The following is a 13666-nucleotide window of genomic DNA, read 5'->3' as shown; positions in this document are numbered from 1 at the left end:
AAAGGCTGTAGATGGGAGCTCTATGTTTTTCTGGCTGTGAGTAGGCTCAATAGGGGCTTGTCCTTTGGTCTTTTCCCCCTTCTTAGCAGTCTTTGGTCTTCCTCTTTGTCTTTTAAGGGGTTGAGGTTGAAAACCTCCCCAAAAAGGAAATGGATCCAAGTCCTTTCTGCCCTGGCTAGCTGGTTTTCAATTAGGAGTTTTATTAGGGCTTTGTGATATATGAAATGGGAGGAGGGGTATGTTTGGGTCCTGAACCTAGCTGCCATATGCTTAATGCTTTCTAGTAGATAAAAACAAGGATTAATTCTAATTTGACCAGCAATATGTGCAAGGAAGTAGAAGTGGTAGAGGTTTACCCAATTGAACCTTCCTTCATAGGTGAAATATTGCTGACAAAGGCGTAGAGGGACATGCCATTTGTCCTATAACCATTCCTTCTGAATTATGGCGTTCCAATTTTGACCCTTGAACTCCTCTTTGAAAAAGAAAGGGACATCGATCTCTGCCAACACATGGTTGTGAAAAATTCTTTCTCCATCTGCTGGTAAGGCCGTGGCCTCAACAATTCACTACTCTGTAATTGAGAAGGACAAGCCTCCAACCTCCACGCAATTCGATCAAACCCCTGAGCAAAAGATCGAGCCACTCCATCGTGGTAGCCGGTACAACGGTGGAAAAACTTACTCCATCCGACTTGCTGAAACAATTGTTGGATATTGGGTTATATGTCCAGCATATCCGATGCTTTGGGCTTAGAATGATTTGCGTTGCCTGCGTTTCCCATTACACTGTGTGGTCTTCCCGGGATTCGATCCTCAATCCCTGAGAGTAAAATGGGTTCAATGCCAAGTGTGACTAACTCTGAACTAACAAAAACAAATTTACTAACGGGACACGGTAAAATAACTTGACATGCGGAATGAAATATTACAGTGGGGCAAGTGAATGATTATAGAGCTTTAGGTGATGATTATGAATGGAGTTCATATCATATGGTAAAATCATTTTAAAAACATTCAGTGATAACAACGGAGAAAAATCATTAACCAATACTTTTCACCCCTTCGAACCGGATAGAGACATTTTAATGATATTGCTGACGTTGACGTGGTCAACATACTCACAACCTTTAAATTTAAAATTTGGTTTTGGCGTTGACAGTTGGCCTATCAGTCAAAATGAAATTGCTGATGAGTCCGTTGTCAGCTAATTTCTTTAGTAAACTGTATATCAGATCACTAAAACGCTGATAGCCCCGCTATCAATAATTTCATTGTTTATTACATTTAAGAGTGCTGGTACTGAAACTGTCAGCCTTTTCTGAAAAAATCTTTAAAAACAAAGTTTATTGTGATAACACAACCCAAAGAAATTCGACCAACTGGAAACTAGCCACTGAAGAAATTTGTCCTTGAGAAAATTGACCCACCTCTCACCAGTAAATTGCCCCCCTCGCCTTGCTCTTGCTTAGCCTTTGCACATTCACAAATCAGCTCTGGAAAATCAACCTCCCCATTAGCTGGGCCTCCTTGCTTCAGCAATTCAGCCTCTCTAATCTCTAGCAAATCGACTTCTTGGATTACTTTTGAAATTATCCCTGTATTCTGCATCCTTCTCTTTAGTTGAATTGAGCCTCTCTCTCTAGAGAATTTGCTCTCTCCTTGATAAAAATTGCTTCCCAAAAAATGTTGTAGCTACCTCTCTTCTTTGTATGTTGTCTTCACCTCTCTCCCTTAGGCTTTCATTTACACTCTTCATTAAGCCAAAATCCCTAACCCTAATCTCTCTACTAGAAGATCTAAGAGATCAATGGTTGAGATTATTTCTAAGTCACTTAAATAGTTATTGTAATTTTCTTAAGTTAGACTTGGGAAAGACGACATAAATACCTAAAGAGGCTATAAATCATCTCCTACATGTTGAGAAACCAATAGGCTAGCAAATTACGGTTGATTTCTCTTACTTGATAATTGCTTGTAAATATTTGTTGGCTTGTTATTTCTTTTATTATGTTTTCTTCATCAAACAATTACCGAAGCATATAAAATATGAGGATCACAAGAGGCAATGAAGAAAAAGATATAGGCTCTAGGCCAGGGCAAAACCCAGAAGGGGGAAAACCCAAGCAACTCCTCTTCTTATAGAATCGGATAAATATGAGATATCCAAGACCCAAAAACCAAGACCAAGACTTCCACAAAAGCCCCAAGTTGGCCCTCCGTCAAACCTTCTTTCAACAAGTCAAAGTTGACATGGTCAACATTGATCAAACCTTTTCAAATCTGGTAAAACTTCTGCAATTTTCGGAACTGCAATTATAGCTGAATTTCGGCCCTGTAATGGCCTCAGAAATTTCAGGAAAATTTGCACGTGTGACAGAAATTAGGGCAGAAATCTTGATTTTTCTCTCCTATGTCCTTTGCTTTCTCTCCTTTGACTTTGACTCATTTCTTGACTTTCGCTGGTTTTTCCTTCTCTTCTTGGCATAGAAATCAAAATGATGAATTGATGTCCAAATGTGGTCGAATTGCATTGTATTTATAACTGTCCGGTAGGTCGAAATTCGAATAGGGGCTTTTCTTGGCCGACTTGGTCATGTGGTGGCAAAACTTGATTTTTTGAATCAAATAAAATGATTTTTTTTATTACAAATAGTCCAAATGGGACTTTGACTCAAGTACATTTGTTTGACTCATGAGAAATTTTCTTTTGACTAAAATAACACTATAAGCATGAAGAACAGGTTTTGACTAATGAAAATAATAATAATAATAATAATAATAAAAATAATAATAATAAATTTTCTTTTTCTTCTTTTGCTTTTACATGAAATACATATAGATATAAGTACAATGATAATTATGAAGACCGAACCTAGTTACATTTTCAACACTACATGCCAAGACACCAAGCCTATGTACAAGACCTTCCGAAGCTACCACTAACTTCAACATTAGAAAAGGGCAGGAAGAGGTGTATTTAATGGAGATTGCAAACGTGATACGAAATCTTGAAAACAAAGAAAATACAAGGATACAATTTTTCTACATAATTGGGAATATAGATATGGTAGATTGGATTAAGTTCCCACTCCACAATTGCTTAGTTGATGGCATTGAAAATCATAGTTTTTAAAACCGCTCACAAAAACCGGTTACCGGTCCAACCGGCCGGTTAGCTGGCTTGCCGGTTGGAACCGGCCTAAAAACTCGGTTAACCCTGCCTTGTGACCGAAATTTAGCCCTAACCGGTCAAAACCGGCCGGTTTATGGCAAGCCCACCGTAACTTATGAAAAAGCGCAGGCAGTTTGTGGTTTAGGGGTTTTGGGGGGGAGGGAAAGGTATTTTCCCTCCAAAAAGGCCCTCTCCAAGCTATAAGAGACCCCTCTCACTCTCATTTGTCTCACACAACTGATTCAGAGTGTTTGTGAGTGTTTGTGAGTTTGTTTGTGAGCTTGGAGAGTGTGGAGTTTATGCTGATGTAGTCATCTTGGAGTTGGAGTTGGAGCTATTTTGGAGAAAGTGTGTAGCTGTCAGTGGAGTTGCCATCTTCAAGAGGAGGCTAAGGGAGCTAGTTTGCATTTCCAGGTAAGGATTTGCACTTGATAATTCCTCATTTGAGTCTGCTGTCCATGATTTTTTTTTTTGTGTTATAAACTTCTCACTTCTATGATCTACCATCCAGGGAGTCATCATGCCTCCAAAAGCCGAAGATACTGCATGGGCTCATTGTGATATGATTGATGGCAAAATGATCTGCAAATATTGCCAAAAATCCATTCAAGGAGGGGGTATTAACAGGTTCAAGCAACACTTGGCTGGGATAGGAGGCCATGTAAAGCCATGTGGAGCACCAAATGAAATAATAGGGCATATTAGGGCAGAATACCTTCAGAAGTTTGAGACTCAAGTCACTGAACCAATAGAGAAGTTTGTGGCTACACAGTTTGGGAGTCGAGACTCAACCAACTGAGTTTGATCATGATGACTGAGACTCATGAGAAGTTTCAACTTCAAGTGATAATGTTGATCACTATTATAGTATTACTATTATCATATACGTAGAGTCTAGACTGAAGTCTTGTAGTAGGCCACTGGCCCCATAGTTTGTAGGCTTTATTTTTGCACTCTAGTGGCCATTTAGAGCCTCATTGCTTATGTATTTTGTCGATGATATGTATTGCACTCGGTGCCATTTTGATATATTCACCTTTAAGGCTTTACATGGTATATCAATGAGCAATCTTTGCATATTTTGTCTCTATTGGCTTGGAATCATGGTTTTAAATCTTAAAAATAGTTTTTTTCATTAAAAAATAATTATTTAATGTATTTTTCTAAAACCGGTTCGTTTAGACCAAACCAGTCCCAGTTAGACCGGTTCCGGTCGGTAAACCGGTTCATTAGGTGGACCGGTCCGGTCACCGGTTCCGGTTTCAAAAACTATGTTGAAAATGGCAGATTTCTCCTTGCTTGCTTGATGGCAAATGGTCATAGTATCCTCAAAGCTTTGATGCGGCAGGCTGATAGTTTGTGTCGACTCATGATATTATTGGAAGTTATCATGATAATTTCCAATGGAGCAGTTATACTATAGTTTTGGCTAATAATATAGCTTTTCAAAATTTGCTGCGATGTATCCTGATGATGGCAATATATCACTGATAAGTGTAAAATTATTCTAAATTTCACATTTTCTATTTCCCTTTTGTATTGGCTGTTATGTTCAATGTTTCTTGTATATGTTATGTGCTCTTCTACATTACAAATCTAAGAATTTGTTTGAATTCTAATGACAAATGGAAAATAATGTTATGTCGGTTTTAAGGAAACATGTTTATGCCATTTGGAGCATGTTCCTTTTTTCACTATTCAAGAAATTTTTAACATTCATGTTTGCTTCATGTGATGTCATTTGCTTTCCAACTGCATTCTGTATCATATAAGCTGACAGACGTTGAATTGCAGTGCAACTCTTTAGGAGTTGAAGATTTGAGCTTGCTTTCTGGTGAAGAGCTCCATTTACCTAAGACATATTTGGTTATTTTTAATGGGCTTATTCTTGGTGTACATCGGCGGCCACAGGTATTTTTCTCTTTATATCTTCAATCCTTCCATATGTTATGAGGGCATAAATCTTTATACTTTTGTTGTTTTGGATACTTTACATAATGATAAGCAAAGTTGTAATTTTTTAGTCTTCACAAATCTAACTGATCCATTTAATGTTTTGTTGTTAGCGATTTGCAAATGCCCTAAGGAAGCTACGACGTGCTGGTAAAATTGGAGAGTTTGTGAGTGTATTTGTGAATGTAAAACAGGTATTCATTCAATCATTGTTTCAATGTTGTAGAAAGCCTAGATGCAATTATGTACTTGTGATTTAACTTTGTTAGGATGATTTTAATCATCGTAAGAATATTCAAGAGCACATTGAATGCAGTTTTTGAAACGTTAAACAATTGTAGTTCAAGTGGATGCAAGCATCCGACATTTTGCAACCCTTAACATGATGTGCATAGAGGCTATAATTAAGATTTTAATGAGCTTTGTATTTATTTTGCAAAAATACAACGTTTAGGGATGGAGGGATAAATCACTGACAAAGACTAATGGCATGGTCTTGCCAGAGAACTGAACACTTTAAAATTTCTTAGCCTGTAGACAATAGATGGTTTCATGTTATTATCATGAAACATGCCACATGTTTACAATCTAATGCTAAGCCTTTTAGGAAAAAACTGAGGAAGTTCTCATCATAGATTTTTATTTTGAATATGATTAGTTTTAATCACTTTATCTATGTTACCCATTAGTATAAGCTTTATGCATCTTAGGAGTATTACAAGTGTTCTTTGCTTTCTTGAAATAGCCTTTTTGAGAATCTGATCACTGGTGAAATTCTTACACTGTTTCAAAGAGGATCTTTCATCCTATAGAGAGGTTGCAAAATTGACTGAGTATTCCATTCAGAATAATATGATTTTGGGTGTTAAATTTTTTGCTCCACGCTCCGCATCTCTACATTGCTTCTAGTGTGCGGTAGCCAAGACATCTACATTCTACTCTTTTTATTCCTTCCCTTTTGCCTTCTTCCAGATTGCTATTGACATGCAGATGTGGGGTGATGGGACGAAGGCACATAACCTTCATTTGATTATGTGTCTCTACAGGATCAGTAAACGTGGGGCTTATAGCATTCATGTCTCACCAACACAGATCCTCTGTGGAAATGAAATTTGATTCTCCAGTCTCTGTATGATGCCAAGTTCTCTGTACTCAGAATTGATTACCAGGCTTCTGTTCTGTGTTGCTCTCCTGGGAATGAAAACTCTGCTCTCAGCTTTGGGGTCTCTGTGGTTCTTCTGCTTTCAAATGTTTTATTTAGTTACTCTGGTTTTGGAACTATTGAACCAAGACTGGGTTGTGCCAAAAACATTCTAGCACTCCAACTCTCATTATTCAAAAGAGGGAACAAACTAATTTCAATGTTCCGTTGCATGATAATCATTTACAGGAAGCATTTTTCCTCAAATTGACGCTTTCCTCAATAGATCTCGAATGGAAAGATTGGGAAAAATATATGGGATCAAGTCTCACTCTCAATTGGTTTCTTCAAACTCTGAAGCTGCTTATACCAAAAGCTTTAACCCAATACAATGTTCCAACAGCAAATGGGTTACTCCCCTTCAGTTTTATAAAGAGAAGAATGCTCCACTATTTTCAATAAGTACTGTTCTTGCTCAGATTGTACAGGCACGGTGCAACAACTCAGGCCGGGGGCTGTCACTCTGATCCCCGACCTCTCTGTTCTAGCTGTCTCCAAACAGCAGACTATGTGGGGTAGTCCCTATGGAATATGAAAATGCAAGACATATTGGCAACCAACAAGTCCGGAAGACACAGTTGAATGACCTAGCCACTTGGTTGATTTTAGCAAGTTAATAGATTTGATTGAATTGTTTTGATGAGCCCAATGCCTTATGGAGTTAACTACTTGCTTTAGATCGATTAAAAACCATGTGACCGGATCAACAATCGCTGTTTAGATGCTTTTCTATCCTATATGAAGTGCAAGTCCTACAATTTAGGTGAAATGCAAAAATCTTGGTTAATTTTAATTATATGCCTAGCTAAATGTATCCCTTAATACTTATCTATTTTGAGCCTAGTCTCAAAAGTAGGTGGTAGAGAGAACTTAAGGTGAAGCAAGCAAAGACTTCGTTAATGATACTTCCCCTTGAAATCTAACATACCTGGTGCGTCCAACACTACAAAGACTGTGGCTCTAGCGACTGCAAGGTCACCATTTTAACCACTAGAAAGGGTTTAGTGTTTGCAAGCTAAGAGATGAAGGGTGTTCCTATCTTTCTATCGACCAAGCTTATGCTTGGAGGTGAGTTAATTAATGCAAGTGCAAATTAATTTGAGTGATCTTGAGTTAAGATTGCTTATGATCCTTAGTACTTAATTACAATTTATCTTTAGTTATCACACAAAACTACTTGGTGAATGAAGGACAATCTTATACACAAGATGGAGTGCTCAATTACAATAGTGCCCAAAAGATATAATTTCAATATAACCAAGAGATAATTGCTCAAGTATTAGAAGCCAAACAGATAGATGCTCTTAAAAACAAATCAATATGCCAAAGATAAAATTATCATCCACAAACCATGAAACAATAATGACAATGATGGCAAGTAGAAGAGATTAGAGCACTTGATCCAAAATGTTACCTCCAACAATTAACCAACGTTCACTTATATGAGATAACCCAAGAACGAAAAGGATATTATTGACAATTGTTCAAGAGATAGACAATTAGATGATTAATGTCTCTTACACAATTAGCAATTTCCCAAGATATGTCAACAAGATATCACAATGCCAATTTCATATAATTAGATCCTCAATGTTAACAAGAAATGCCAATATCCAATAACTCCTTGAATTACCAATTTAAGCAATACTAACCAATCAACAAGATATTAGATCTTAAGATTATGTGCTTATGACAGTCACCAAATTCTCATGAATCAAACCAAACAATGACTACCCAGTTGATGCAAGTGTCTTAGCAATATGTTAGGAAACTTGTCAATTAATTTTATGTCACTTAGATGGATATTTTACCACTGTTATGAAATGTTTAGATGGCTGCTAGCAAAACAGTGAGGGAGCAAGGGACTTAGGAAGGAAACAAATAGGCCTCCTGGCCTTGGAGATGAATGGAGAACTTGCCCAAAATTCCTCTAATCGAGTGACCACCCACAACCACAAATATTAGCTTGAAATTTGTTGCAAACACCAAGTGTTAGAGGCAAAATCAAATGATCAACCAAAGCAGAGATGAGGAGAGGCAAAGAGGGGCCAAAATAGGGCAACACTAGGCCTAGAAGGCTAGTGTTAGGGAAAGAATGGGGGTAAGGCCTATTAGGCTTGTTGGTTGCAGCTAGGTCTCAAGGCCTAAATGGGCCCACGAAAAAGATGGAAGAAACCCTAGGGCTTGACGTCAAGGCCCAAAAAGGGCTGCGGCCTAAGGAAAAGAGTCTCTAGGGCCCTCGGCAAGGAGAAGGAGGCAACATAGGGCATAAGAGGGCTCATAGAAGGAAGATGAGGCTGAGGGAAGGGCTTTAAGGCTTGCGGCTAGGGCTAAATGACCTAAGAAAGGCAACCACAAGCCTTTCTAGGCCTATGGCTAAGGGAAGAAGCCCCTAAGGGGCTACGACCAAGCCCTAAAGGCTGCCGCTAGGGGGCCGAGGCCTTTGGAGGCTTGCGGCTAGCCTGATGAAGAGGGTCGAGACCCATAAAGGGCCTAAAAGGCCCACGACTAACCCTTAGAGGGCTAGTAGCTCAACTTGGAGAGAGGCCAAGGGGAGAGGAAGGCTCCAGGAGGGCATACGACTAGGCCCAAGGGTCATAAAAATTTCTTAATTCTAAAAGTTGCTAAAAAATGCCCAAATTCACTGTAAAATTTTCGGACGCTGGTCCTGCAAATGAATTGGAGACTAGATCTTACCCTCAAGGGCCTATATCTAGTTCCAAACCCCAACAAAATGTTTTTGATAAACTTGAATCTCACTTGCACAAATGAAAATAAAATTTCCTCAAAACCCCAATATATACAAAATTCAAAATAAACCCCAAAACCCCAATTGCTGCAGAATAAGGGTTAGAAAGATATTTTACAAAAATTATTTTATATACAAATATTTGCAAAAATATACAATGCTTGTAAAATAAGAATTCGAAAGTTAGAATTATCGACCACAACCTTTAGCAAAGTAAGAAAACCATATAAAAGTTCCTAGAGCCCAAACAAGGCCGACTTCCCTCCAAAGTCTATGAACTTGGAGCCCAAGCGCTGGTGTACCTGCAAATCTCTATATATTTCCTCAAGCAAACTTGTTAGGTCCTATGGTAAATCAGATCACCTAATATAACCCCAAAATTTACCAATAGAATGTTCTTATCATCGACAAATGAAATAACAAGCTTATAAATTTTTGTAGCACATATAGAAAAGCACATAACCATCACGTACCACAGATCAATGGACAAAGAACACCATAAACTGAACTCCAAAGTCATTTTATTATGGCATCAAACATTCCTAGCAAAACAGGAGGTCAAACTAGCCCTCAACTAAGCCTCTAGGCCCCTTGGTTTGCCTCTCTTGCCCTTCTCATTTTCTCTGTTTTGTTACAGCCATTTATGCAGTCATATAAATTGAATAAAAGTCATTAAAATTGACTAAGGATCAACTACTAATCACTCAACTTGATTAGCTAATCATTGGAGCATTTTGGGCATTGATAATTGGGCACCTTGTTGTTTTATTAAGGACCGAATCACTAATTTTCAGAGTTGTTTTAGGTCTGATATATATTTTTCTGAGGTCTGATCTGAACACTAAAAGTCTGATCCATAGCTTCTACCATCTAGGCAGTCTTATAATCAATTAGATATCACTGAAAAGTGAATTTATTGATTTTATAGCTCATATTTCACATTTTTCTTTCATTCTTGACTGCTGATATAAAATTGCAGACCTCTGAAATCAAGGTTGTAACAATAATAAATCACTCGTAAGTCTCTAAAATTGGTTAATCAACTTTCATAATTCACAATCTTTCGTGGTTGAAGTGATTTGGGCTTAATTTTGTTGAAGTTTCTATGTCTACCAGTTAGAAACCCTCCATGCACTTTACTGATTTATTCCTACCTACTTGTTTCGTTATTTAACAAGTTATTTACAATGTAAATACTGAAAATAAACATTAGTGCATGCTCAACATATTACAGATCATCAACTGAAGGAAACAGAAACAAGCACACAAAATGACACCGTTATTTTTGGACCAATGTCCCTGGAAAAACCCAATGCGGGGAAACCGATGCAACTATCTGAGGGTTTTCTTATTAAGTAATTTCAGAGTACAATCTGGGTGCCAAATCCGGCTTGCCCAGTAGAGAATTTCCTTGGCAGTAGTACATCTCAGTCCGAGACAAATGTCCCGGCTGAAACCCCGGATAAACCTTTCGGCAACTCCTCAGCTCCAGTATGCCCCAGAAACCCCAACGTCTGCCTTTCTCGACTACATCAGCCTCTCTCTGCCCAGCGCTGGCCTTGCATCACCCTGAATGGGCTTGTGTCAGCCTCAGGAGGCCATGCGTCAGCCCTCTGGCCCTCTGCGTCAGCAACGCTGGCCTCTCTGAAGCACTGCACAGCTCCTGGCTGCCTCTGCATGGCCGTGCGTGAGCCCTGGATGCTATTGCGTCACTCTCTCTGGTTCCTGCGCTGATCTCCCAACACTATCTCTGCTTCTTTTTCTCTTTGTACTCAATGCCCCTCAGCTGCAACTCCGATCACTGATTCTATCTCTATTAGCAAACCCTGCTCTAGAGAATAGAATCACTGATTATCTGGTGTATTCTCCAAGTGACCCTCAAGCCTTCTCTTATACTTTTGTCGTTGACATATCAATGGCCGAGATTAAGTCCCTAATCAACAGGTAAGATTAGATCTGGCTTGATCCATGCCTTTTGGACCATTGTAACACAATTTTATATTAATTCACATTAATATTTTAATTTCCCTAAGTTTAGACTTACGGACTCCATTAAAAATATTAATTATTTTAATATCTCCCAAATTGCTTAGAATCTGCCCAAACCCTTTCTGAGTATTGGAGATCTCATGTGCCCCAACCTCTCCACCAAATTTTGTGGCTAGAGCACATCCGATACTACCCTAAATCAACAAATTTTAGTTAATTGGCATTTAGTTTCGCTTTTGCATTTACACACGTAAATGCTCTAATTTGATTGGTAATTTTGATGAAATTTGCTCGAAGTGACATTGTGGATTAATGCTCTAAACTTTTCATTGCTATTGGATAGGTGGATTCGTTACTGATTTGGATATCTCTTGTGGATGCTATCTTGAATCATAATTGCGATAAGTCATCTAAGTTGTCTCACTCATATATCTAATTGGCATATTGGTAATTGGTTAATCATAATCTTGAAGATTAAGAGGCGTTGATCTTGTGTTGTTTATCTCTTGAGCTAATTGTCTATTGATACTACCGACAACATTTTTAGGCACCGTTAAGCTTGAGCACTTTCTCTTGTGGTTGAGATTATCTATTGTTTAAGTATTTCATCGTTCATAATTGAAGATCATTGTAATTGAATATTTAAGTAATTGAGTAATCTCACTTTAAGAGTATTGATCCATCTCTTGCACTTGCATACTAATATTAGTATCTTGCATTAATTAATTTACTTCCAAGCTTAAGCTTGGTCGATAGAGACATAGGTCCACCTTTCTCACCTAGCTTGAAGAGTCGAGCACCTCTTTAGTGGTTAACACGGTGACCTTGCAGGCATCAGAGGCACAGTCTCTACAACGCTGAAGGCATCGTGTGGTTAGAACCTAAGGGGAGGTATCGTTAACCAAGCCTTTGCATGCTTCCCCTTGGCTTCTCTTTCACAACCTACTCTAGAGACTAGCTTCAAAACAGTTAAGAGGAAGGATACATTTGTATTATGCATCTAACTAAAATAAACCAAGATTTTTCATCTCACCTAGATTGTAGGACTTTCATTTCATATAGGATAGTGAAGCATCCTTAAGCAACAACTGTTCATCTGGTAACTTGGTAGTAATTGTTTTAAGCAAGTAGTTGACTCCATTCAGGGCACTGGTCTCCATAATAAATCTAATCAACTCACTTAACTTGCTAATTCAACCAAGTTGCTAGGCCATTCAGTTGTGTCTCTCAGACTTGTTGGTTGCCAACAGGTCTCCCATCTTCACATTTCATAGGGACTACTCCCCATAGCTCACTGTAGGGAGACAACTAGAATGGAGAGGGTGGGGATCAGAGTGATAACCCCCGTTCTGAGTCGTCGAAACTTGCCTGTACAGTTTGGGCAACAACAACTCCATCTGTGTTGGAGCCTCAATGCTCCATTGGAAGGAGGCCATATTGCTCACAATATGATAGGCCACTGCTATACGATGTATAATGGAATTCTGTTACCTGCTCATCTAGGAAATCAGAGAAAAACCATAGTGAAGTAACACCTTAGTGTGTTCTTCTTGTTCACAACACTCTTGGTTCACTTGACACTGCCTCAATCCATGACTGACTGTATCATGTAGGTATCTTGATACCAACTTTGCAGCATCCCAATATATATGTCCAGGCTCTATCTCACTCAAAGTACAAGTTGCAAAGCAAGGATCCATCTGGCTCCCATCTCATTGTGGGATCCACCACATTTGAATCTGAAGAAGAGTCTCTCTCAATTGCTTTAGTGTCATTCAACATGCTAGGTTTCTAAAAACATACTTCCCTTAACAACACAATCTTCATCTCCTCTTTGTTTCAATTTTAATCTCAAGAAGTGGACTTCCTGGGCTCAAAGATCAACTCCCTTTAGTATTGAGGAGATGATATGATCCCATCAGAAATAAATTGTTAACATTTATGAAACCAAATGTGAAAGACCTACCTTCGACCTTGAAGAGAGATTGGTATCCGCATCGGATGTTCATAAAATTAAGCATGGCAAACCCAAGGGACTTGCTAGAGTCCATATGGGGCTTTCTTTAGTTCTACAATCATGAGTCTCCTATTCATACACCTCAAAGCCCTGAGGTAACCCCAAGTATGCTTCTTCCTTAAGTGCATCATGGAGGAAGCTCACTTCACATACATCTGATAATAGTACATCTGGAAACAGATGCTAGGATCTTATCAAAGTCCTCTCCTTTTGAGAGCATCTTCCTTATCACTGTTGAACTTAATGTTGTAGAAGCATCTGGCACTGCTATATCTTTGTCATCTAGAATGGTCCTTGCACGAAGGCCATATTACTTTGAACATCTCATTGGATTGTTGCATTCAGTCTTATAGTCTACTACCTTTGAAAAGGAAGCTTCTTTAATCATAGTTATCAACTTGGGAGACTGCAATCCTTCCTTCTGAGGTCTTGAGCTCTTGTTCATTTTAAAGCGCCACTCTAATTTTGTGATGAATCTGCATCCTCCTCACTCTTGATATTGAGGACTAGGTCCTTACATCCATCTGATGTACATGTTGATCCTAGAACAAAAGCAAGAGCAATAATAGCAAGGTAGATAAAC

General features: G+C 38.6%; 1 protein-coding gene across 1 annotated transcript in view; it reads left to right on the top strand.

Moving 5' to 3' along the window:
* Positions 1–13666, top strand: part of NRPC2 (nuclear RNA polymerase C2) — a 292525-nt gene that overhangs the window by 153035 nt on the left and 125824 nt on the right. Inside the window, exons 21-22 of the mRNA XM_089392785.1 lie at positions 4969–5085; positions 5241–5321. Coding sequence (XP_089248911.1) covers positions 4969–5085; positions 5241–5321 — 198 coding nt within the window. The remainder of the gene's footprint in view (positions 1–4968; positions 5086–5240; positions 5322–13666) is intronic.

The sequence above is a fragment of the Pinus tabuliformis genome, chromosome 1_1, assembly GCF_031772625.1.
Source record: "Pinus tabuliformis cultivar Carrire ecotype Pingquan chromosome 1_1, CPIR1, whole genome shotgun sequence".
In the NCBI taxonomy this organism is placed as follows: Eukaryota; Viridiplantae; Streptophyta; class Pinopsida; order Pinales; family Pinaceae; genus Pinus; species Pinus tabuliformis.
The sequence above is the reverse complement of the archived record's forward strand: the minus strand, read 5'-3'. Positions and strand labels throughout refer to the sequence as shown.